Source organism: Coregonus clupeaformis, chromosome 26 (assembly GCF_020615455.1).
Source record: "Coregonus clupeaformis isolate EN_2021a chromosome 26, ASM2061545v1, whole genome shotgun sequence".
In the NCBI taxonomy this organism is placed as follows: Eukaryota; Metazoa; Chordata; class Actinopteri; order Salmoniformes; family Salmonidae; genus Coregonus; species Coregonus clupeaformis.
In genome coordinates, this window is record NC_059217.1 from 19,771,270 (window position 1) to 19,798,105 (window position 26,836).

At 43.0% G+C, this 26,836-nt stretch overlaps 1 protein-coding gene across 1 annotated transcript in view; it reads right to left on the minus strand.

Annotated features, from left to right (window-relative positions):
• Window positions 1-1,127: 1,127 nt before the first annotated feature.
• Window positions 1,128-26,836, minus strand: part of LOC121540326 (semaphorin-4E) — a 37,096-nt gene continuing 11,387 nt past the window's right edge. Inside the window, exons 2-15 of the mRNA XM_041849113.2 lie at window positions 7,769-8,174; window positions 7,434-7,576; window positions 7,160-7,222; window positions 6,886-6,984; window positions 6,356-6,455; window positions 5,862-5,972; window positions 5,434-5,585; window positions 4,680-4,852; window positions 4,312-4,468; window positions 3,947-4,169; window positions 3,745-3,857; window positions 3,202-3,374; window positions 3,064-3,116; window positions 1,128-2,952 (exon numbers count right to left, since the gene is read on the minus strand). Coding sequence (XP_041705047.1) covers window positions 2,228-2,952; window positions 3,064-3,116; window positions 3,202-3,374; window positions 3,745-3,857; window positions 3,947-4,169; window positions 4,312-4,468; window positions 4,680-4,852; window positions 5,434-5,585; window positions 5,862-5,972; window positions 6,356-6,455; window positions 6,886-6,984; window positions 7,160-7,222; window positions 7,434-7,576; window positions 7,769-7,877 — 2,394 coding nt within the window. The 5' untranslated portion in view covers window positions 7,878-8,174 and the 3' untranslated portion in view covers window positions 1,128-2,227. The remainder of the gene's footprint in view (window positions 2,953-3,063; window positions 3,117-3,201; window positions 3,375-3,744; window positions 3,858-3,946; window positions 4,170-4,311; window positions 4,469-4,679; window positions 4,853-5,433; window positions 5,586-5,861; window positions 5,973-6,355; window positions 6,456-6,885; window positions 6,985-7,159; window positions 7,223-7,433; window positions 7,577-7,768; window positions 8,175-26,836) is intronic.

Genomic DNA, 26,836 nt, shown 5'->3' on the forward strand with positions numbered 1-26,836 from the left:
ACCAGCGACCTTTCGATTACTGGCACAACGCTCTTAACCACCAAGTTACCTGCCACCCCGCAGCTCAATTATGAGCTAGTAAAGGTATATTCTAAAAAATTTTGTTACAGTAGCAACAATGAGACTAAGAAAATTGACATGTCAATAAGGCTTGTGCCTTATCTTAAAATATGAGACAGAAAAGAAGCAAGGTGATTCCAAAGTTGTCTTTGGATTAATTTTGGCGGCCATATTCAGTGATCAATTCTTGCCAATTCAAGTTAAGACTGTACTCCATGAAATCAACTTAGCCTTGACGCTACTGGACGTGACTGAAGGATCAGGGTTCTCCTCTTGCAGCTGGAGATACCGTTTTAATTTAGTAACAAAATGTATTTAGTTTATATTATCACTGCACCTGAAGTGTTTGTGGTTTTGATACCTTCTCTTGATCTGCTTTTGCCTTGTTTCTGAAAACTAAACCCGCCTTAATTGTACTTGCAGTACTTGCATGTAGAAAATATTTTGCTTGACTATCGCCTTAATTACTGCTACATGTTTCAGTGTAACTGAGCCAATGAGACAAAACATTTGTCACTGTATTGCTTGAAGACTTCTAAAAGGAATACTGTATCCTTCTCATTCAACCGGAGCCTTTTTTTCCTAACTCATCCTGTGCAGTGCACTGAGCTATTTTTTTCTTGTTTGCTTTTGGTGGTCAGAGCCCTATCGTGGAAGCACTCTTAGTGCTGCATCACAACTCCTCTCAGTGCGTTCCAGACTGGAGCCTTGTTTACAATGTGGCTGGGAGAGCGGCAGCCACTCATCGAGTATACAACTTATTTTAATTTTCTATTTAAGTTTCCCTCTCCAGGGTTAACTGCCATAAGATTGATTCTGAATGTTTTTTTTTAGCTAGTCTCTAATGCTTGTCATTCTATAGTTAATATTGAGAAGACATTCTTGAAAATGCATCAAATGTGTTGCTGCAATGACTCACCAACTTTTAAAAAACATTTCAGTAAATATTCTTATTCAGTCCTGACTGGTGTTATTCAGCTTTCTCATCATTGACAATTATCATGTTTTAGTGTATACTTAATACTTTAAAGTATGCATTTATTTTCCAATAAAATACAGTACAAAACTCCATACCAATACTGTATTAACTGCTTTCAAAGATGACAATGGCTGGCTGGGACAACACAGACCACCTCATCTGTCCGTCATTGTGTAATACAAAAACAAACTCCCAGTAGAAAAACAAATTCCAGTGAAATAAGTGACATTGTCAGTTGCTAGGGTATCGAACACTTAAATATACCCCTTGGGCAGGTAAACCCCTTGATAAGAGACCGCTCTCGTGGATATTGTTGTTACATGAAGATGACAGCAGAATTCCCGCTAGTCAGGATAACTAATGTGTTTGAATCCAATGCCAATAAAAAGCGAAAAAACAACTTGTGAAATAATTATAAAATTCCTAATAGCAATGACCAAAATGGAAGTTATGGTTGTGACAACATGACAACTTTGATCCCTTGATTGAGTTTAATCTAGAACTAAGAGTTACAATCATGATAGAAGGCAGCTAACTCCAAACACTGATCTCTAAATTACTTATTTTACATCAAATGTGAAGCAACACTGAGTGTAATGACAAAGTGCTGCTGGTGAAAAGGAGAAGAGAGAAACAATGTTCCTATTATTCAGTTGGTTCTGAGAGACATTTAAACAAGACGCAAGTCAAGAGAATGTGCAGTCAAAGTTATGTCCAAGTTCAATTATTTGTATTTGGTCCATGGCTGTTTTGTCTTGATCTACTTAAAAAGGTTTGGAATAATCATTACTGGTCCGTAGAATGAAATGCTTAGGATATTTGTAGATCTTAACAAGTATGTACGACAAAAATATTAGTATTATGGTCTTATTTACTTCAGATATCACATCCTGATTATGAGGTAATTACATATCTTACATTAATACAAATAAATATTTGCAATATATATGACTGTACAAAATATTTAACACAGGGATGTACAATGTATTCGCCTTATGCAATGACTAAACAAAATACATTCAATCTAGGGAGATGTAGTGGTGGGCAAATGTTAAGGACAATTCCTAGAAAAATAACACAAACGTGCCCAACACAAGTCCAATGTCCAGAGCTTGACACTGCGCTAGTGTCTTAAATCAGCTGCCTGGTGAGAGAGCGCAAACCCCAGAGAGTGGTGAACACTGAGGGTCAGATCTCTGACTCATCATCAATGTACCCCAAACCATCCACAGTGGAAATGTTGATTCCAGGAGAGAAGTGGTGTTCCCCATTCCCTTTGAAGGCTATGATAGCATGGTGATTCTTGTCAGCACTGTGACTGGGTGTAGGTCCCAGCAGCTTGAACTCTGAAGTTATATTGTTTTGAATGTCAACCGACAGCCTTTTCACCTGGCCAGAGCCTGAGTTCTCGGAGAATCTGTTTCTAAAGCATCCTTTATACAGATTCCAGGCTACTAGACCAACCAGCATCAGAGAGAGGATCACCACCACCACCTGCAGCCCTACCACCCTGCTGTCTTCACACTGTGACTCAGGGGGGAGAGGGGTATCCAAAGTTTTTGGCTCCTCCGGGAGCTCTGGTAATGGGGTACTGTGACTATGGGGGGACTCTGTCGTCGTCTCACTCTGCTCCTCCTCTATGTTAGTGTGGGGCCACAGTTGATAGACTGCCATTGTCCTGGTGTACGGTCGGCTGTTCACCTGCTCAACAGACTCACAGGTGTACTGGCCGGCATCGGTGGCAGAGGCATTGAGGATGAGGATGCCCTCGTTGTAGATGTAGTACTTGGTGTCAGAGAGCAGCGGTTGCCCTGAGAAGAGCCACTGTACCTGTGCCAGGTTGGAGTCAGGCTGGCACGGCAGCTTGATGTTGTTGCCAGGAACTAAGGTGTAGTTCTCTGGCTTCATGGTCTCTGCAATACACACACAAACAAAGTAAGTAGTAACTACAGTTGGTCTATACTCTGTCATTTGTTGATAGTGTGCTGGGATCTGAACAATTAAATATTGTGAAATCCATTTACCTGATTTCGGACATTGTGAGTTGTCACCATCTTTTAGACTTTGAATCATGTTCCTGAAAAATAAAAAAATACTATAAATATGGTATACTGAAATTCTAAATCACATTACTCGAAAAGCAGGTGTGTGTTGGATCGTACGTGGTGTCTGAGGCAGAGAGTGAGCTGGCCACAGCAGAGCAGAGGCCAGTGGAAAGGTCCCAGCCACAGTAAGGGTCTCTGGCCAAGACACAGTCCAGACACGACTCATAACGGCCACAGTCACTCAGAGGCATCTGCACAGCTCCATACTCAGAGCCTGCATACAGCTGACCCTGGGGAAACAAGAACACAAACCAATACCACATGAGAATCAGCAGCTCGATGAGCCTACTTCACCCGCTGTTAGTAACAGCAATGACCGGGTGCCATTCTCCTTGAATGCACTATTGTACTAAGGAAATAAATAGTAAATGAGTAACCATCTGTCTACAGAAATGCCAGGAGACAACAAACTGACATTGATCCAGTTAAATCCTTATGTTGACATTATGTGAATGACCATATGGATGTCAATACAAAGTTGGTGCTGCACCTTGCTTGGGCGTTTAAACCCGAGTTGCCGATAAATACTTAGTAACAAATGTATTTGTTTAAAACGCTATTTAAAATCAAGTTTTAATTGATTGACTGGGTGATTGTTACCGTGCTAGAGAGACGCAGGGTCCTGATAGCCTCTGGGGTCTGGTACAGTTGTATTTCTTCAATGATGAACATCTCCCTAGCGTAGTTCACTGCCTTCTGCACATAGCCGTTCTCTGTGGGGAGAGAACGACGCCCATGTCATTGTCTGAGATCCACTGCCAGAAGAAGTCTGTTTTGGGGCTGTGTGTGTCCTATTCAGTACCTGTGCCGATGAACATGACTGCGTATCTCTCCCCGTCCAGAGCTAGCACGCTGTCCACCACCAGGCGTGTGAACATGGCTCCCCTTTTGACCAGCAGCGGACGGCCGGTCAGCGGGTGCACGGCCTCGTCCATGAGGGGCCGGTCCCTGATGAACTGCAGGGTCTTGTCTGGCAGGTCCAGGGAGCGCTCCATCCCAAGGGCCCTTGCTGCGTTGTTAATGCACTGAAAAAACAGAGGATTGATGAGTGGTAATAATAATACATTTATTACTGAGTTAGTAGCTGATCTGTAGAAAAAGTAGATAATTTCCTTTTGTGGCCGTAAACCATTTCGATCTTCACAATTATATTAAAATGGGACTTACAGCTCCAGGTCTTGGGGTGGGCACCTCTCCACTGTACATGACCCACTTCACATGGGACGTCTCCACAGTCACTGGCGTCTTAAACTTCCCCTTATCAAACACGTCTCCGATGGCTGACACACTATACGCACACACTGCAGACATGTCGGACGAGCTCCTAGTGCAAACAGTCAGAAAAACATGTTTGATGTTTTCAAACCTCAAGTATATCATGGTTAGGGCCCTACGTTAACCTCCTGGCCCTATGATTATGGTAAACATGCGCTTAAAGCAACAGAGTCAGAATATCGCAAAGATTAGAAACAGTCCACTTCCCACTGAAACAATGTTCTCAAGTCTAAAATCACTGGATTCTACAGACTACTCACGACTGGGGAGTGAACACTGCGTAGAAAACACTTTTGCGCCAGTCATCATTTTTGAGCAGGAAGACATCCTGTACAATGGATGGCAGGCTGGGCTCTGGCAGAGAGCAGTCCAGACGAGCCTTCAGGAACGACGTCCACTTCCTCTGGAGTGTCCGCTGGCCGCCCATATCCCCCTACACACAGTGTGAGAGACAACATTGGTTCTAGTTAAACAAGTTCATACTTTTGGAGAGAAGACACATGCACACCATCACTAGGCGGCTTCCACCAGGTTTCGTAACCCTGCACCTTAGAGGCTGCTGCCCCATATACATTGACTTTAATAATGAAACACTAGTCACTAAAAATGTTGGCCACTTTAATAATGGAACACTAGTCACTAATAATGTTTACATATTTTTGCTTTACTCATCTCATATGTATATACTGTATTCTATTCTACTGTATCTTAGTCTATGCCACCGACATTCCTCATCCTAATATTTCTATATTCCTTAATAACTTTATTTTACTTTTAGGTTGTGTGAATTGTTAGATATACTGCACTGTTGGAGCTAGAAACACAAGCATTTCACTACATCCGCAAAAACATCTGCTAAACATGTGTATGTGACAAATAAAATTTGATTTGACACATTATACCCTTGCACTGTTTAAACAGTATACACATACTGTCCTTTCTTTATATTTAAATACCATGTATGGGCCAATGAAACTTCTTGCAGCTGAAAGTAAATTTGGAGCAAGTTGCTACCTTGCAGACACGAGCCACTCGTGACACCATGAGCTTGTTGTAGAAGTCATACTCCATGGCGTTCTCGCTGAAGAACAGGTAGACCTTATCGTCATCACCCTCTGGGTTGTTATTGCTCTCGGGGACAAGGTCCATGTATACAAAGTTTGGCTCTGAAATCACAATGAGCACTTATTACGCTACCTGTCAGGACCTGTTTAACAGGAGCAGTTGAAGTTCAGTTTTATCATTAAAACCACAGAGACCTATAGGATCTAGGCTATTACTCAAGGCACAGAAGTATGTAAAATGCTTTGGATACATTTTGCCATTCTAACTTAATCTTCAAGTGTTAGGAGATATATACTATTCACGTGTGCACCATAAGGCATGGTGTATAGTAGTATACAAGTTTATAACACAAGTATGAACAGAGTGGGAGAGCTGACCGTTGAGCCAGGAGCTCTTGAACTCAGTGCGGAGCACAGAGGAGGAGCTGCGGAGAACCACAGGCTCTGAGCCCAGGAAGTTGATGGAGGTAGCAGAGTACAGGTCATTTCCTGGCAGACCAGAGACATGACAAGAATCACAACAGAGGAAAATTGATCTTCTAGCAAAGTAAATAATATTGTAAATATTAGTCAAACAAAACTAATTTGGAGAATTACAGGTGCAATCTCTTTCATTGTGCCACTGGTAACTCAAGCTACTATGAACACATTCAGCCAAAAAGCAAAAAAACTGTTCAATTCACAAAGACCCACCCCCTTCACTTTACAAACAAGTGCAGCAGCAGCACTTTTAACAGAAAATGAAAGCTAGAGATTGCACCTTTGATAGCACAACCCTACTTTGCAGTTGGTTAACTTTGAACTTCACTGGGTGCACTGTTCTGTCCTTGTGTGAGAGCAGATAACTAAAGACAGACAGTCACAGTACATACCGACCATGATGGAGGAGTATTTCTGGAAGGGATCAAAGGGGCATTTCCCTTTTCCCTCCTCCTGCACTTCTTCTAGTCTCAGCTGTCCTTCAGAGTAGGTCTGTCAGGGTCACAAACAAAGCAACTATTCGTTTTATTCATTCACAGTTGCTTCAGTGAGAGAGCGGTAGGAATATATTTTATACTAAACTCCAGAGGGCAAAATTTCCCACTCACAGTAAATATTCAGTGTGACAACTGTCTTTCTACAGCAGTCACATGATCGCTTCAAACAGAGCTATTCTTACAGGGAGATGTCCTAGCTGTCCTGTTCAGGCCAAGCTATACTTACGCAATAATGCACAAGGGGGTGTGGTATATGGCCAATATACCACAAACCCTGAGGTGCCTTATTGCAATTATAAACTGGTTACCAACATAATTAGAGCAGTAAAAATAATGTTTTTGTCATACCCGTGGTATACGGTCTGATATACCACGGCTGTCAGCCAATCAGCATTCAGGGCTCGAACCACCCAGTTTATAATTACCATGTAATCACAAGTGGGGCTGAAAGCATTTGTCCCGCACACATACATTCTGCTGTCATCCACTTTATGCAGCGTCCGGATGTAGTTACGGCATTCGATCTGCAACAGGACAGGGATGAGAAATGTCAAGGGTGGTATAGTAATGTACAGATTTCAATGTTTGTATCTGTTTGTTTGTTATGTCTTCATTGGGTGTCTTCATAAACAACTGGCAGCATACCACTTCACAGCTGTCTGTGTGGAGAATTGTTTTGTGATTGATGGAGCCACTTACTTCAGCGCGTTTCCCTTTGTACGTGCACTCCCTCTGTTTCTCCTCAGTGACCCGCCAATACACCTGACACAACAGAGAGCTGCACGTTAAAGTATGTTCTAGGTAATGATTTTATGGTTCGAAGGCATTGGTATTAGGTCATCGCAAAGAAGGTAAAGCAGACCTTTTTATTGCAGTCCATTTGTGATGTATTCAAATCATGTAGGCAAATGATACAGGATAACTGATAAGTAAACAAGATAACTGAATAGCCGTAATAAACAGAGGTTCCTACCCCAGACTTCTTGATGGAGATATCATTGATGTCCAGGGCATAGACTGCCTCTCGAGCCCCGAGCAGCAGCAGGCCCAGATCCTCTCGAACCAACATGGTGGAGTAGTTCCAAATCCCTTCCTCTCTGAACAGTTTCATATTGCCTAAAACAGGAAAGCATTAGACAACTCAATGAAAACTAAGTATCACAAACTATGTGTGCGTGTTCATTCACTAGTTATAAATTAAGCAAAACGGACATGTCATTTAGCTAACTTTTTAGTATTTGAGGAAACAGATGCAGTTCACTGCACCGTTATGTGAAAACAGGGCAGAGGAGACAGTGAAGGGTTTACCCTGGTAGAGGACACTCTTCCGTGGGATACAACTGTGAGTGTTGTATTTACTGAGACATATATGAAGGAACAATCCACAGAAAACACCCAGGGCAGAGAGAGGAGACATGGCTTGGTGCCCGGGTGGGAGGGGATGTGTGGGAGCGCTGCTTAGTCCTGCTCACACCATAACGCACTGTGGATCAAGGACAGCAGTTCATGTCTCTATAGAGACTCCAACCTTAGTATTCCGATGGTCGATGGCTATGTCGGGGTCAGCCTCCAACATCAAAATGTTTGTCGCTGCTGCTACCTCTTCTGTAGCTCAGGAGAGAATCCATGCTGTCCCAGCCAGGTACTGTTGTAGAATGAGGCCGCTCAACCTTCCCGATTCAGGGGATCTTTATGCTGGTCCAGAGGCTCTCATCTAGGGAGAACGTAATACATGAGTGAGAGAGAAAACATAGAATACTTCATGCCCTCTAAAGACAAAAGATAGATAATGCTGATTTTATGATCCAACTAAATGAAAGGGAGAAAAACAACTGTCTGTATGAAATTCATATGAAAAAGTCTCCACCTCCCTTACTCTCCCTTCCTGTCTGTCCATCCCCACTGATAAGGACCTGGGTGTGTGCTGCTTCCTTTTGATTAGCAGGACACAAGCAGCTGGGAATATGCTCAGGTTGGGGCATGCATGCAGATCACAATGATAATCTAATATAACACTCGGAATTCCCTGTGATTCACTGGTTTTAATTAGCTAGCTCCTTCTGCTGCTATGACTAGAGCACTGAGTTTTTCCAAACCATAAGACCTGACTAGGACAAACACAGGGACCTGTTAGACTAAACAAGGGCCTGTGCAGTTTTGCCCAGCCAGGTCAGGTGCACAAGAAAAACCCAGTGCCTTTTCTATGACAGGCAACACAAAACACTGAGGGTTTCTTTCTTTCAAAGGCTATAATTAAGCACTACAGTTGGTTAGAATGACTACAAGTTGTTATTCTCTGTGTTTGACAGTTATTTCCAAGCAGTGAAGACAAGCAGGTATGCCAAGAATAATAGTACAGAACACTGTAGTTGCCCGTCTTCCCATGTTTTCATGTGATGGTGGGAGGGTGAAACAAAGATCTAGTCTAAAACTACAATCTAGTCTACCAAGCGCAACAATGTAGCCTATTTCTTCCTTTTAAAGGCATACTCCTTCTAACGGTTCTATAATAATAGATACTTAGTTTGTTATTTGAGGGTTGAAAATATATGAACTCCCAAAGAAAGACCACTTGGAATAATGTGCTGGAATCACTGCAGTGCCCTGAGATGTTTGCAATGATTTAACATCCACCCTCCAGAACGGAAAGAGGAACACAGTGCACCAGCCTCCCCCCACCACACGTTGAGAGAGTCAATACAAAACACATGTCGTCAAATTATGTCACTGGCCCTCGAGTGAAGTTTCACTATTCACAGTCTTTAGATTCGTAAAGCTTTGTATGACACCTAAGCCACATCCATTCACATGATTAATCACCCTCACCTTAAATTGCACTTTCAAATGGCATGAAGTATGTGAGAAACACAGTGGTGTGAAATCCAATGATGCATTATTTTTATATTGGGATGAAGCAATGCTACTTTTTCCAGTACAGCCAGCAAAACTAGCTTGAAGATCTATACAACAAACGAGAACTACGCAAAGCCGAAGTTATATAATTTGTACAATTGAACAAACCTAATTTTGAATACATTTTCTCATACATTTACTGATCGCATCATGCATGAAAGAGTCAAAAACAATCTACAGCTCCACAATTGATGCAATTCACCTACATAAATAGCATGTTTTGAGAGTAGGCTACAGGGCCTAACACTAACTTTGTCTACCAGCCACTATGGCAGGTAGAATTTTTACAAAAAAATCTACCAGCCACTCAGATTTTTAACCAGCCCAAATATGTTTTTCGCATTAATTACACACAAAAAACACAAAACAAAATGGATGAGCATGCTTAGTAATGTTTCTAAAACAAGGAATGTATTACTAGTAAGAAGTAATGTGGTATATTGCTCAATTGAATGTAATATTTTGTTACCCGAGTCTTTTACTAAAATATCACAGATCAGACAAACTCTCCGCTGCCCCTTTAAGGTTACCGTGGTAACGGGGCCACTCGTGTACTCACGTGTGCCTGTGAGAATCTGACTAGACTAGTACAGGCTGACCACCAGGGTTGCCATGTCCGTGCATTTCTCGCAAATTGGGCAACTTTGATAACGATGTTGCGGGTGAAAATGTATTGGTCGCGGGTTACAGGTTTTTGGGCTACTTCTAAATTCCACCGCGGCCGCCATGGCATTTATCTTAAAACATATATTTCACTGTGACGTGCTGCTGCTGACTGAGGCAGTGACGCAAGCTGTTGCCGACTGATTGACTGTTGGGGAGGGCTGGGGGTGTGTGTGTGTGTGCACGGCCGGCCCGCTCATTAGGCGAATTAAGCGGCCGCCTATGGCAGAAGATTGAGAGGGTGGCATTTATCTGAACTAAACTGACCAAGAAGCACCTCCAACAACAACACATATAACCTCACATAATTCTGCCTAAAAACAATGACAATCTCTCAACCAGTTGCATATGGGCTTTTTAGGTGAGCGCTTATGCCGCCCTCTGATAAGCAGTGCCCACTTTGTCAAAGGCAGGGGCACAAAATATTTTGCTTGTCCATTCCCAGTGCGCCTCTCCAGGGTGCTGTTGGAGAGACGCATCTCTGTGGCGCTCCACCAACATTCCGTCAAAAAAATTATCTAACATAAATCATGTAGCAGATATAGGATATGGTAGAAAGAGTATGTGACCTTTTCTGTAGCCTACAGGCTGCAGATAAAATGTATGACAGTGTAATGAGACGGACACTTTTTACATCATGCAGGTTTCAAATAGCCTAACCTAAATGGTGCTCAATCAAATAAAAAAATTAGCTCTCATGTTAACAAACATATCCTAAAAATCTAATCACATTTTATTTGTCACATACACATGTTTAGCAGATGTTATTGCGGGTGTAGCGAAATGCTTGTGTTTCTAGCTCCAACAGTGCAGTATATCTAACAATTCACACAACCTAAAAGTAAAATAATGTTATTAAGGAATATAGAAATATTAGAAATATTAGGATGAGCAATGTCGGAGTGGCATAGACTAAAATACAGTAGAATAGAATACAGTATATACATATGAGATGAGTAAAGCAAAAATATGTCAACATTATTAGAGTGACTAGTGTTCCATTATTAAAGTGGCCAGTGATTTAAAGTCTATATATATATATGGGGCAGCAGCCTCTAACGTGCAGGGTTACGTAACCGGGTATAAGCCGCCTAGTGATGGCTATTTAGCAGTCTGATGGCCTTGAGATAGAAGGTATTTTAAACATATAGAAAATACCTTTTCACCTTTCATTCAGAACCTAAATTGAACCTAACTTCAATGTCTTTTAAACATAATTTTGCTTACTGGGACTATTCTAGTTTTGCGGGGGGCAGCATTTTTTGGTCTCATCTATGGCAGCAGAATGGCAAGGACCTGCCCTGCGTTTAGCCATGTGGTTTAACCAAAGCTGCTCTCTATTATTGGTTAGAAAGATGGTTCTATTCTGAATGTATGTGAGTGTCATTGCTAAAGAATATGAGTAGTGTATGTAAGGGATGAAGTGAACCTATAGGAGGATGGCCCTCCATGAGGTGGGTTGGGCATGCTGTCCTATACTGTGCCACGCTGACTGGCATGGATTGGTACAGGGCAGTTCCAAGGTAACGGAGTGATGCTGAGACTCAGATTTTTCACTTTAAAATGTGGTGTTGTTTAGTCCTCAGTCCTCCTTTGAATGCTGTGTGTACTGATTCAGTTCTAAATGACCATCATTTACATTTACATTTTAGTCATTTAGCAGACGCTCTTATCCAGAGCGACTTACAGTTAGTGAGTGCATACATTTTCATATTGGACCCCGTGGGAAACGAACCCACAAACCTGGCGTTGCAAGCGCCATGCTCTACCAACTGAGCTACATCCTCATCTCCTCCATCACTGCAATGGATTGTCCGCTCTTATGAGCGGGTCATTGGCTGCCACCTGCCCTCCATTGAGGTCCTGCACGACTCCAGGGCAAGGAAGCGTGCAGGAAAGGTCATCGCCGACCCCTTCCACCCCCTCTTCCAAAGATTCCCCTCTCGCAAACGGTTCATGTCAATCGCGACCAAAACATCCCGCCACCTGAACAGTTTCTTCCGAGTGCCATGACCCTCACCAACCGTCCACTTGGTCCTCTCATCCATGGACTTTGCACTCTGCATCCAACCGTCCACTTGGTCCTCTCATCCATGGACTTTGCACTCTGCATCCACAGACTATGCACCCTGCACTATCATCCCAAAACTGCAAATTTCTCTCTCAAAACTGCACATTTCTCCAGAGTGACTTACAGGAGCAATTAGTGCCTAGCTCAAGGACAGACAGATTTTGCACATAGTCGGCTCGGGATTCAAACCAGCGACCTTTCGGTTACTGGTCCAACGCGCTTAACCACTAGGCTACCTGCCGCTTATAGTGTTCATAGTGTACATACTATATGTGGATCTGTGAAAATGTATTTTTTTGTCTGTATATTCTGTTTGTGGCAGCACCATTTCAGTCATTCCTGTACCAGCAAATGTATTTGGTCAATAAAGCTGATTCTGACATGTTAACCTGAGTTTAGCTGGTTTGTCATATGTCAGTTTACATTTTATTATTTGGGTTATGTACTGGATGAACGGTAGCAGGTTCTCTCCTTTGTGTCTTCATATAATTCAAAATCCCCAATGTGCTGTGTGTGTCCTTCCTTGGGCTTAATCCCCTAAATATTGGCTCCTGCCTGCAATTAATGGACTTGTTTTATGGTGTTTGCAAGAGTTGACTGTCTGCTTTCCGCTTTTCTGGCTAACAAGTAAGAAGCTAGCTAAATTTTACCTATTAGTATTTATTTCCCTATTCATTTGGTTATCAAGCTGCTGGGTTTCCCAAGTCGTTCGGCGCTTACTGCTCAACCCAGCTAGCTAGCTAAACAGACAGCTCTGCAGTGCATCGCAAATAGAAGGCTCATAATAGCCAATCACAACACTGGACAATGGCAGGAATTTGATAGTTTATCCATCACTCCAGTGAAAGTGACCAATCAAAGGTTTCTAGACACGCACCCGCCTGTAAGCCCGCCCCCCCCCATCAGCCTGATATCCAAACCCAAAAGGTGCCAAGACTTGGGAGAAAACTTGACAATGACTATTGCTGGTGGACAATTCAATGCGTTCAAATAAATGATGAATCACGTTTCTTTGCTTACAGTTCTGTGTACTGTTTAAGACATTTTTCTTTTTGATCTGTGACAATGATGTTCTGCTCGCTCAAAGTCACACTTGCAAGCTCTCAAATTTAATTTGTGCTCTTGACTGGCCTGTGCACTCGCGGGACCGGTCCTCTGCTTGCTCGACCATTTTCTTCTCTCGACTCAGTGTTTGCTCGCGCAATGATGTTTCATCTTGCTCACGCGCGCCATCTAGTGCTCGCTCGACTTTCGGATCAGATTTGACACAGTAACATTCTACCCGCATTTGGTGGGTGTTAAAGGGATACTATGGGATTTTGGCAAGGATGCCCTTTATCTACTTCCCCAGAGTCAGATGTATTTTTTTTTTAAGTCTCTGTGTCCAGTATGAAGGAAGTTAGAGGTAGTTTTGCAAGCAAATGCTAACTAGTGTTAGCGAAATGGCAAAGACTATGGGTATCTGCTAGCATGCCCTGATAGACTAAATGTGTAACGTACCTGCTTTGGGTGTGTGTGTGTGTGTGTGTGTGTGTATGTACAGTTGAAGTCTGAAGTTTACATACACTTAGGTTGGAGTCATTAAAACTTGTTTTTCAACCACTCCACAAATGTCTTGTTAACAAACTATAGTTTTGGCAAGTCAGTTAGGACATCTACTTTGTGCATGACACAAGTAATTCTTCCAACAATTGTTTACAGACAGATTATTTCACTTATAATTCACTGTATCACAATTCCAGTGGGTCAGAAGTTTACATACACTAAGTTGACTGTGCGTTTTAAACAGCTTGGAAAATTTCAGAAAATGTCATGGCTTTATTAGCTTCTGACAGGCTAATTGACATCATTTGAGTCAATTGGAGGTGTACCTGTGGATGTATTTCAAGGCCTACCTTCAAACTCAGTGCCTCTTTGCTTGACATCATGGGAAAATCAAAAGAAATCAGCCAAGACCTCAGAATTTTTTTTGTAAACCTCCACAAGTCTGGTTCATCCTTGGGAGCAATTTCCAAACGCCTGAAGGTACCACGTTCATCTGTACAAACAATAGTACGCGAGTATAAACACCATGGGACCACGCAGACATCATACCGCTCAGGAAGGAGACGCGTTCTGTCTCCTAAAGATGAACGTACTTTGGTGCGAAAAGTGCAAATCAATCCCAGAACAACAGCAAAGGACCTTGCCTGAAAGGCCGCTCAGCAAGGAAGAAGCCACTGCTCCAAAACCGCCATAAAAAAGCCAGACTACGGTTTGCAACTGCACATGGGGACAAAGATCGTACTTTTTGGAGAAATGTCCTCTGGTCTGATGAAACAAAAATAGAACTGTTTGGCCATAATGACCATCGTTATGTTTGGAGGAAAAAAGGGGAAGACTTGCAAGCCGAAGAACACCATTCCAACCGTGAAGCACGGGGGTGGCAGCATCATGCTGTGGGGGTGCTTTGCTGCAGGAGGGACTGGTGCACTTCACAAAATAGATGGCATCATGAGGAAGGAAAATTATGTGGATATATTGAAGCAACATCTCAAGACATCAGTCAGGAAGTTAAAGCTTGGTCGCAAATGGGTCTTCCAAATGGACAATGACCCCAAGCATACTTCCAAAGTTGTGGCAAAATGGCTTAAGGACAACAAAGTCAAGGTATTGGAGTGGCCATCACAAAGCCCTGACCTCAATCCTATAGAACATTTGTGGGCAGAACTGAAAAAGCGTGTGCGAGCAAGGAGGCCTACAAACCTGACTCAGTTACACCAGCTCTGTCAGGAGGAATGGGCCAAAATTCACCCAACTTATTGTGGGAAGCTTATGGAAGGCTACCCGTAACGTTTGACCCAAGTTAAACAATTTAAAGGCAATGCTACCAAATACTAATTGATTGTATGTATTCTTCAGAACCACTGGGAATGTGATGGAATAAATAAAAGCTGAAAGAAATAATTCTCTCTACTATTATTCTGACATTTCACATTCTTAAAATAAAGTGGTGATCCTAACTGACAGGGAATATTTACTAGGATTAAATGTCAGGAATTGTGAAAAACTGAGTTTAAATGTATTTGGCTAAGGTGTATATATGCATATATACATACACATATACATATACATATATACACATATATATTTATATAGCGACAATGACATTTGTTAAATGTCAACATTATAGGCCTAGAGGGAGAAAAGTGGGAAAGGGTTCAAAGTGGGAAAGGGTTCAAAGGAAAGTCTGAGTGAGAAGAGAGTTGTAGGCGACTATACAACTCCCTAATAAAAATGTACAGGAATCAAAACGGGGCCAAGACCACCATGCTATCTAAACAGTTCAGGACTCTTCTGTTATGAAGATATGTTTAGCGCAGATATTAGGTTCAACCACTGGCATAGTTACATTTACATTTACATTTTAGTCATTTAGCAGACGCTCTTATCCAGAGCGACTTACAGTTAGTGAATACATATTTTTTTATACTGGCCACCCGTGGGAATCGAACCCACAACCCTGGCGTTGCAAACGCCATGCTCTATCAACTGAGCTACATCCCTGCCGGCCATTCCCTCCCCTACCCTGGACGACGCTGGGCCAATTGTGCGCCGCCCATGAGTCTCCCGGTCGCGGCCGGCTGCGACAGAGCCTGGATTCGAACCAGGATCTCTAGTGGCACAGTTAGCACTGTGATGCAGTGCCTTAGACCACTGCGCCACTCAGGAGTTCAATGTGTAGAGCTCCACTACAGAAGGCAAAGGGCATCAAGGTGTGTACTTTGTGGAATACCTGATATGGCAGCCCCCAAAACACTAAAACACAAACTTGCACTGACCATCCACTCCAATATCATCATCTGGAGATTGATTTGGTGCAGATGGTCTGAGAATAGGCCTACAGGCCAGAGACTTAGTAGTGCTTCTACATTTGACTTGAGCTAAAATGCCCTCTCCTAATCTGTAGGCTACTGCTGCCCATAATGAAGTTGTTGTACTGTAACTGATTAACCAGAACAGTGAATGGCAGTGACAGTGTGTTCCATGGGGCTGGGTTTGAACAGGAAAATGGCTATGGGAGGGATGGAGTTCACATCTGACACTCCTTGTGTCATAGCCACTGTTGTTTAACACCATTCTGTGGAAAACACACACCCAGTTCAGGACTAGGTTATGTTTTCACTAGCTCAAATAACAAAAATAAATTGTATCAAAATGACAATAGGCCACCAGATTTGTTTTAAGGGTGTGAAAGTTAATTAGCGGGAATAATACAATTAATTAACTTTTCTGTGAATGGCTTCCTTGCCAAGGACCAGGGTTATGTTTGTTGAGATCAGCCACTGGGGACTTCATATTAGGCTATAACAATATGTGAAACAATATTTTATATACAATGACTTCAGTATAAATAGGCAATAACCTGTCACGAACTCTGATACCTCCTGCGCCTCAACCTGTTGTTTCGGCCTGTTGTTTCCAAAGTTTTATTTTGTTCATAAGTGTTTGTGCCAACACCTGCTACCAACTAGCCAGATAGCTAGCTAGGTTGCAATGGAGCCCGCTTCGCCTAGAATAGCTAATGATCGTTTCCAGCGCTGTAGAAGCTGTGTTTATTACGCTCTTGTCCTGGACAATATTGACAATCCGGAGTTTCAATGCAGCAATTGTTTGCTTGCGGAGGATTACATGAATGAGGTGGCTATCCTTAGCATGCACATTTCAATTCTGTGCAAACTTATGGGGAAAATGCAAATTGGAACTTTCTCGTTCTCAACTCCTGTGGCTGGACGCCGTTCAGGCTTGATGGATGTATCCCCGCATTGTCTATCCCTATCCGAATGGCCTGTGCTACCTGCAACTTGCCAGCCAATGAAGTCATCTCCATCTGCTTCTCCTCCATCTTGTAGCGGAGTAGACGGAGAACAGCAAGAGGATCGTTCCAATCAGCGCTGGTCCCATGTCACAATCGAAGGCAGCGGCATGCTGCTAAGCGGACTGAAGTGTCTGCGAGAGGTCCGGAGCAGATTGCCATGAGGAATAGCGTCGCCGCCCTGGTGCCTGATCTACCTGCGCCTTCATCGCTGGGACTGCCTGTGACTGCGACGGCTGTGCTGACTCCAACTACGCTGACTCCAGCAGCGGCTTCGTCGTAGAGTTTGGCTCCTTTCCCTCTCTCTGGATCTGACGGGGCACTGCCTGCTGTGAGAGGTCTGGACCTTTCACCGGGAGCTGCAGCCACATGATGTCCTGCTTCTCGTGGGGCCGTGATAGGATCCCATGAATTGTGTGACGGGTAGGACTGGGCGGATTTCTCCATCCCCTTCTCCCACTGTTGTATTGGGCAGTTCAATGGTGAGAAATGTCTCAGTCCCTGGAGCAAAAACGTTGTGCTTTTCAGGAGCATGAGTACAGGACCTTAATAAGCTGCTCCCAAACATGTAAAACCTGCATCAGGAAATTAAGTCTATCATAGTTCATGTGGGATTCAATGACATTATGAAGGGCAGCTCAGAACAGCTGAAGATGGATTTTAAAGAACTTATTGGGTCTCTGCTTGACACCAACAAACGCTGCATAATATCTGGCCCCGTGCCCTCCCTAAATCGTGGCATTGAAAGTTTCAGCAGACTCTTAGTCCTCCATAACTGGCTACGTGACTATTGCAGCTCTGCGGGTGTAACATTTGACAATTTTGATCCACCCAAAACATTTGGGTTCCTGGATCCTTTCACAGCATTATAAGGCTGTGTTGAGACAATGACTTATCAATGACCCAAGCCCAGATCAGTTAATCCCTACCATTGTGTCGCTGAGTTGTCATAATGCTTCAGCAAATGTACATTATCCCAGGGGCGTTGGAAGACACAATGTAAGTAACCTCATTTATGTCCCTCTAACTGCCCTGAATGCCTCTGCTGATCCTACAGCTATTGTATGCAGTAATCATGTGCCTATGAACCAGAGTTATACTGTTAGCACTGAGGTGGTGTGCCCTAGTAGGAAGTCCACTGTGTGCAGCTCACCCTGCACTAACATAAATAACATGAGCATGTCTACTTCTGCTAAGCTTCCCAGTAAAGCAATGAAAACAATCAAGCATCCCAGAAAAGTGCTACGCTAACATATGTAGCTTAAAAAACAAGGTTAATGAAATCAATAATTTCTATTAACAGATGACATTCTATTCTGACAATCTCTGAAACGCACTTAGATAATACCTTTGATGATACAGTGGTAGCAATACATGGTTATAACAGAAAATACAGAAATGCCAATGGTGGAGGTGTTGCTGTTTATATTCAGAACCACATTCCTGTGATGCTTAGAGAGGATCTCATGTTAAATACTGTTGAAGTAATATGGCTACAGGTTAATCTGCCTCACCTAAAGCCCATTCTTGTGGGAAGCTGCTATAGACCACCAAGTGCTAACAGTCAGAATCTGGATAACATATGTGAAATGTTTGATATTGTATGTGATATCAACAGAGAAGTATATTTTCTGGGTGATTAAAAGATTGACTGGCTTTCATCAAGCTGCCACTCAAGAAAAAGCTTCAAACTGTAACTAGTGCCTGCAACCTGATTCAGTTTATCAGATTAGCTAATTTTGGCATGACATGCCAGCAACAAATGCTGACACTACACATCCCAAGTATAACTGATCAAATTATGAAAGACAAACATTGTAATTTTGAATTCCGTAAAGGGAGTGTGGAAGAGGTGAAAAAATGGTTGTCTATCAACAATGAAAAGCCACCGGGGTCTGATAACTTGGATGGAAAATTACTGAGGATAATAGCAGATGATATTGCCCCTCCTATTTGCCATATCTTCAAATCTAAGCCTATTAGAACGTTTGTGCCCTCAGGCCTGGAGGGAAGCAACAGTAATTCCACTACCCAAGAATAGTAAAGCCCCCTTTACTTACTCAAATAGCCGACCAAATCAGCCTTTTACCAACCCTTAGTAAAGTTTTGGGAAAAAATTATGTTTGACCAGATACAATGCTATTTTACTGTAAACAAATTGATAAACAGACTTTAAGGACGCTTATAGGGAAGGACATTCAACAAGCACAGCGGGGTGCCTTGTAATGATCTGACGGCGAACGAGTAAACTGCCTCTTCCATCAATCCTATTAGCCAATGTTCAATCATTTGAAAATAAATTAGACGATTTAAGATTACGGTTAGCCTACCAACGGGACATAACATTTTTTAATATCTTATGTTTCACCGAGTCGTGGCTGAACGACGACATGGATAACATACAGCTGGCGGGATATACGCTACATCGGCAGGATAGAACAGTTGACTCCGGTAAGACAAGGGGTGGCGGTGTATATTTGTAAACAACAGCTGGTGCATAAAATCTAATAAGGAAGTCTCAAGGTTTTGCTCGCCTGAGGTAGAGTATCTCATGATAAGCTGTAGACCACACTATTTAGAGACTTTTCATCTATATTTTTCGTAGCTGTCTATTTACTACCACAAACCGATGCAGGCACTAAGATTGCACTCAATGAGCTGTATAAGGCCATAAGTAAACAGGAAAACGCTCATCCAGAGGCAGCGCTCCTAGTGGCCGGGGACTTTAATGCAGGGAAACTTAAATCCGTTCAACCTAATTTCTACCAGCATGTTAAATGTGCAACCAGAGGGAAAAAAACTCTAGACCACCTTTACTCCACACACAGAGACACGTAAAAAGCACTCCCTCGCCCTCCATTTGGCAAATCTGACCATAACTCTATCCTTCTGATTCCTGCTTATAAGCAAAAACTAAAGCAGGAAGCACCAGTGACTCGGTTAATAAGGAAGTGGTCAGATGACGCAGATGCTAAGCTACAGGACTGTTTTGCTAGCACAGACTGGAATATGTTCTGGGATTCTTCCAATAGCATTGAGGAGTACACCACATCAGTCACTGGCTTCATCAATAAGTGCATCGATGACGTCGTCCCCACAGTGACTATACGTACATACCCCAACCAGAAGCCATGGATTACAGGCAACATCCGCACTGAGCTAAAGGGTAGAGCTGCCGCTTTCAAGGAGCGGGACTCTAACCCGGACGCTTATAAGAAATCCCGCTATGCCCTCCGACGAACCATCAAACAGGCAAATAATCAATACAGGACTAAGATTGAATCGTACTACACCGGCTCTGACACTCGTCGGATGTGGCAGGGCTTGAAAACTATTACAGACTACAAAGGGAAGCACAGCCGCGAGCTGCCCAGTGACACAAGCCTACCGTACGAGCTAAATCACTTCTATGCTCGCTTCGAGGCAAGCAACACTGAAGCATGCATGAGAGCATCAGCTGTTCTGGATGACTATGTGATCAAGCTCTCTGTAGCCAATGTGAGTAAGACTTTTAAGCAGGTCAACATTCATAAGGCCGCAGGGCCAGACGGATTACCAGGACGTGTACTCCGAGCATGTGCTGACCAACTGGTCAGCACGCTGACCAATCCATGACTGAGTCTGTAATACCAACATGTTTCAAGCAGACCACCATAGTCCCTGTGCCCAAGAACACTAAGATAACCTGCCTAAATGACTACCGACCCGTAGCACTCACGTCTGTAGCCATGAAGTGCTTTGAAAGGCTGGTCATGGCTCACATCAACACCATTATCCCAGAAACCCTAGACCCACTCCAATTTGCATACCGCCCCAACAGATCCACAGATGATGCAATCTCTATTGCACTCCACACTGCCCTTTCCCACCGGGACAAGAGGAACACCTACGTGAGAATGCTATTCATTGACTACAGCTCAGCGTTCAACACCAAAGTGCCCTCAAAGCTCATTACTAATCTAAGGACCCTGGGACTAAACACCTCCCTCTGCAACTGGATCCTGGACTTCCTGGCGGGCCGCTCCCAGGTGGTAAGGGTAGGTAACAACACATCTGCCACGCTGATCCTCAACACGGGGTCCCCCCTTTTTCAACCCAATTTCGTGATATCCAAATCGGTAGTTACAATCTTGTCTCATCGCTGCAACTCCCCAATGGACTCGGGAGAGGCGAAGGTCGAGAGCCATGCGTCCTCCAAAACATGACCTGCCAAGCCGCACTGCTTCTTGACACACTGCTCGCTTAACCCGGAAACCAGCCGCACCAATGTGTTGGAGGAAACATCGTCCAACTGACGACCGAAATCAGCTTGCAGGCGCCTGGCCCGCCACAAGGAGTCGCTAGAGCACGATGAGCCAAGGAAATCCCCCCGGCCAGACGCTGAGCCAATTGTGTGCCGCCCCATGGGGCTCCCGGTCACGGCCATCTGTGAAACAGCCTGGGATCGAACCAGAAGCTGTAGTAGCGCCTCAGCACTGCAATTCAGTGCCTTAGACCGCTGTGCCACTCGGGAGGCGCCTCCTCTTACTTTTTTTTCAATATTTACTAATGACATGCCACTGGCATTGAGTAAAACCAGTGTGTCTATGCATGCGGATGACTCAACACTATACACGTCAGCTACAGTGGGGAAAAAAAAGTATTTAGTCAGCCACCAATTGTGCAAGTTCTCCCACTTAAAAAGATGAGAGGCCTGTAATTTTCATCATAGGTACACGTCAACTATGACAGACAAATTGAGAATTTTTTTCCAGAAAATCACATTGTAGGATTTTTAATGAATTTATTTGCAAATTATGGTGGAAAATAAGTATTTGGTCAATAACAAAAGTTTCTCAATACTTTGTTATATACCCTTTGTTGGTAATGACACAGGTCAAACGTTTTCTGTAAGTCTTCACAAGGTTTTCACACACTGTTGCTGGTATTTTGGCCCATTCCTCCATGCAGATCTCCTCTAGAGCAGTGATGTTTTGGGGCTGTCGCTGGGCAACACGGACTTTCAACTCCCTCCAAAGATTTTCTATGGGGTTGAGATCTGGAGACTGGCTAGGCCACTCCAGGACCTTGAAATGCTTCTTACGAAGCCACTCCTTTGTTGCCCGGGCGGTGTGTTTGGGATCATTGACATCCTGAAAGACCCAGCCACGTTTCATCTTCAATGCCCTTGCTGATGGAAGGAGGTTTTCACTCAAAATCTCACGATACATGGCCCCATTTATTCTTTCCTTTACACGGATCAGTCGTCCTGGTCCCTTTGCAGAAAAACATCCCCAAAGCATGATGTTTCCACCCCCATGCTTCACAGTAGGTATGGTGTTCTTTGGATGCAACTCAGCATTCTTTGTCCTCCAAACACGACGAGTTGAGTTTTTACCAAAAAGTTCTATTTTGGTTTCATCTGACCATATGACATTCTCCCAATCCTCTTCTGGATCATCCAAATGCACTCTAGCAAACTTCAGACGGGCCTGGACATGTACTGGCTTAAGCAGGGGGACACGTCTGGCACTGCAGGATTTGAGTCCCTGGCGGCGTAGTGTGTTACTGATGGTAGGCTTTGTTACTTTGGTCCCAGCTCTCTGCAGGTCATTCACTAGGTCCCCCCGTGTGGTTCTGGGATTTTTGCTCACCGTTCTTGTGATCAAGATCACCCACAGGGTGAGATCTTGCGTGGAGCCCCAGATCGAGGGAGATTATCAGTGGTCTTGTATGTCTTCCATTTCCTAATAATTGCTCCCACAGTTGATTTCTTCAAACCAAGCTGCTTACCTATTGCAGATTCAGTCTTCCCAGCCTGGTGCAGGTCTACAATTTTGTTTCTGGTGTCCTTTGACAGCTCTTTGGTCTTGGCCATAGTGGAGTTTGGAGTGTGCCTGTTTGAGGTTGTGGACAGGTGTATTTTATACTGATAACAAGTTCAAACAGGTGCCATTAATACAGGTAACGAGTGGAGGACAGAGGAGCCTCTTAAAGAAGAAGTTACAGGTCTGTGAGAGCCAGAAATCTTGCTTGTTTGTAGGTGACCAAATACTTATTTTCCACCATAATTTGCAAATAAATTCATAAAAAATCCTACAATGTGATTTTCTGGATTTTTTTCCCTCAATTTGTCTGTCATAGTTGACGTGTACCTATGATGAAAATTACAGGCCTCTCTCATCTTTTTAAGTGGGAGAAGTTGCACAATTGGTGGCTGACTAAATACTTTTTTTCCCCACTGTACTACAGCGAGTGAAATCACTGCAACACTGAAAGAGCTACAGTTAAGTTCAGAATGGGTGGCAAGGAATAAGTTAGTCCTAAATATTTAAAACTAAAAGCATTGTATTTGGAACAAGTCATTCACTAAACCCTAAACCTCAACTAAATGTTGTAATAAATCAGGTGTAAATTGAGCAAGTTGAGGTGACTAAACTACATGTTGATATAACAGTAGCTAAGATGGGAAGAAGTTTGTCCATAATAAAGTGCTTTCTGCCTTTTTAACAACACTATCAACAAGGCAGGTCCTACAGGCTCTAGTTTTGGGTCGTGTTGTCAGGTGCCACAAAGAGGGAACTTGGAAAATTACAATTGGCTCAGCACTGGGCAGCACGGCTGGCCCTTAAATGTCCATGGCGAGCTAACAATAATATGCATGTAAATCTCTCCTGGCTCAAAGTGGAGGAGAGATTGACTTCGTCACTACTTGTTTTTGTAAGAAGTGTTGACATGCTGAATGCACCGAGGTATCTGTTTAAACTACTAGCACACAGCTCGGACGCCCATGCATACCCCATGGCTACATGGAACTCTATTCCTCATCAGGTAACTGATGCATCAAATTAAAAAAACTGATAGAAATACACCCTATGGAACAGCGGGGACTGTGAAGAGACACACACAGGCAAAGACACACATACACATGATAAAGACACACACTCTACACACGTACACATGGATTTTGTATTGTAGATATGTGATAGTAGAGTAGTGTCCTGAGGGAACACGCTTAATGTGTTGTGAAAAGTGTTATGAAATGTAATGTAATATTTTAAATTGTATATAACTGGCTTAATGTTGCTTGACCCCAGGAAGAGTAGATGCTGCCTTGGCAACAGCTAATGGAGATCCTTAATAAATACAAAACCTTTTATTGTATTTACTAGGCCCTGTTCTAGCAAATTGAGCACAATCTGTGAAACGTCCATGACTTGGCAGCCTACACATACACATCATGGGCAAGTCTCAGCAGGAGCTGGGAGACAAAGAAAAATAATGAACTCCTTTAAATCTCAGACTGCTCACAGAGGCTCCTCCTGAGTAGCGTGACAAGTACACAGTTAGATAGGAACACCCAACTGCTGAGCACCCACCTCAAAAAGCACAAGAAAGAGGTTTGACAACCACCATCTCAGATTGTTCTAAAATTGTTTCTGTAGTTAGAAACAGACAAGATTAGCATTCCTGAAACATTTTGTTGAAAGATCAATTGAACCCAAATTGGCCATTTCAGTTTATAGGATTAATATAATATTCAATAACCATAGTACACAATGTCCGATTTGGACTAAACCTCTTAACAATGATTAAGACGTGAGGAATCCAAATAAATGGTCAAAGCCACCCACGGACCCCGCAAACCCCACATTAAGCCCATCCCAACGGCCAGATTATAGTATCAGTTCTCTATGTTTAACAAGTAGTTTAAAGCCATGGCTTGGAGAATAGTTTATTCAACCTATGTAATGTATTCAGTGAATTTAGTGCATTTTTTTCTCCAATTAAGTTGTTAGGTTAATGTCCCATCACACAACCCGATGTCCCCCGAGTGGCGCAGTGGTCTAGGCACTGCATCGCAGTGCTAGCTGTGCCACTAGAGATCCTGGTTGGAATCCAGGCGTAGCCGGCCGCGACTGGGAGACCCATGGGGCGGCACACAATTGGCCCAGCGTTGTCCAGGGTAGGGGAGGGAATGGCCAGCAGGGATGTAGCTCAATTGGTAGAGCATGGCGTTTGCAACGCCAGGGTTGTGGGTTCGATTCCCACGGGGGGCCAGTATGAAAAAATAAAAATAAAAAATAATGTATGCACTCACTAACTGTAAGTCGCTCTGGATAAGAGCGTCTGCAAAATGTAAAATGTACCAGGTTCTGACTACTAGATGGTGCCGTTTCTGTTATACTGGCTCACTATTATCCAGTTAGAGGTTGCCAGTTACACATCCAATACAAATTCACCATTATGGTTTAGATTCAGAATGAGGAAGGGGTAACCTCCCTATCAGAATGGAGGTTAAATTGGCCACTGTTCAAGTTGGGTACTACCCAGATTATGCCATTAAGTTTGACATGATTGGTTGACGGTAGGTGGGGGCGGTACATCCTGTATAAACACAAACTCACTTCCTTGACAACAGCTCTGCACTGCTCCGCGAAGCGCAAGAAGTATGAATGCCCTGACTTCTGCTGAGGCCATATCACCGTAAATGCTGCATGGCCAATGCAGACGTCGAATTGACCATGCGCCCAGATGCACAATGCACTTCGCTCTCCAGAATGCGCTCTCTCCTGCCAATTTGTGCACATTCATTGTTTCATAACTTCATTGTGTGAATTGGTTGCGTTTGATTGTTAGTGTATATCAATTCCCCATTACATACAGTACCAGTCAAAAGTTTGGACACACCTACTCATTCCAGGGTTTTCTTTATTTTTACTATTTTCTACATTGTAGAATAATAGTGAAGACATCAAAACTATGAAATAACACATTTGGAATCATGTAGTACTCATTTTGCATGCTGGTACTGTTAATATTTAGGTGCAGGAGCTCCACAATACTTTTGAGCTAATATTCTATAAGAGGAAATGGAGCTCAAGCAGTAGAACATTTGAGGTGCCGGTACTCAGCTCCGGTGAGCTCCTGCCCAAGTCAAGCACTGCTTCTTATCCCTTGCGCAAAAAGCCTACAGACATGCGGGAAACTCTGATGGCCCAGAATATTTTATACAATGTTGCAAGTTTGCTAGGGCAAGTTAATAGTTGATACAATGTTTCAAGCTCATGGCAGACAGGCCATGTGTAGCCAATGCGATTTATAGGATATTTATTTTAAAATCAGGATATTTTCTACCTGCAGGCTGCAATGTTTTAATTTGTTAGCTTTGTGTAGGGTATTTTTACATAGTTGGCAGTGGCAATAGAAGTTAATTGTTATGTTAGTATAATTTTAATCTATATTTGGTTAGAATTTTGATTAACCACATGACAATGATTTTGATTGAGAAATGAAGACGTTATTATAAATTAAATTAAATGGTTTCACGAAAATGTGCATATGAAAACCATAACTGGCACGCAGATCGGTAGAAATTGTAAGATTAATTGGCATTCCACAGGAGAAAGGTTGCCGACTCCTCTTGTAGCCTATTACCAGCAACTTCAGGAGAGTAATGGCAGAATCTGCGAAAGCCAGTAGGAGCGGGAAGAGAATAGTTGGGTCAGATTAGGGCTGTGGCGGTCTCAACATTTTGTGAGCCGGTGATTGGTCAAGCAAATAACTGCTGGTCTCACGGTAATTGACTGTTAATTAACAAACACATTTAGCATCTCCTTGCTTCTACGCATAGCCTACAAGCCACTGATGCAGACATTTGGAACATCTACATTTTAAATGTAGTAAAAGTGTAATAAATCCATGTAATATAGCCTACACTATCACAATAAATCCATTATTTAGACAGGTCTAAAGAAACATATGAAGAAAATGTAGTCTATTTCAGAAGAACAGAATAGCACACTCCGAGTTGTCCTTATATTAGGCCCTGATCTGGCTATGCCATATGGGCTACATTAGTTCATTTAGCAGACAAGATTTGCTTAGAATTCCG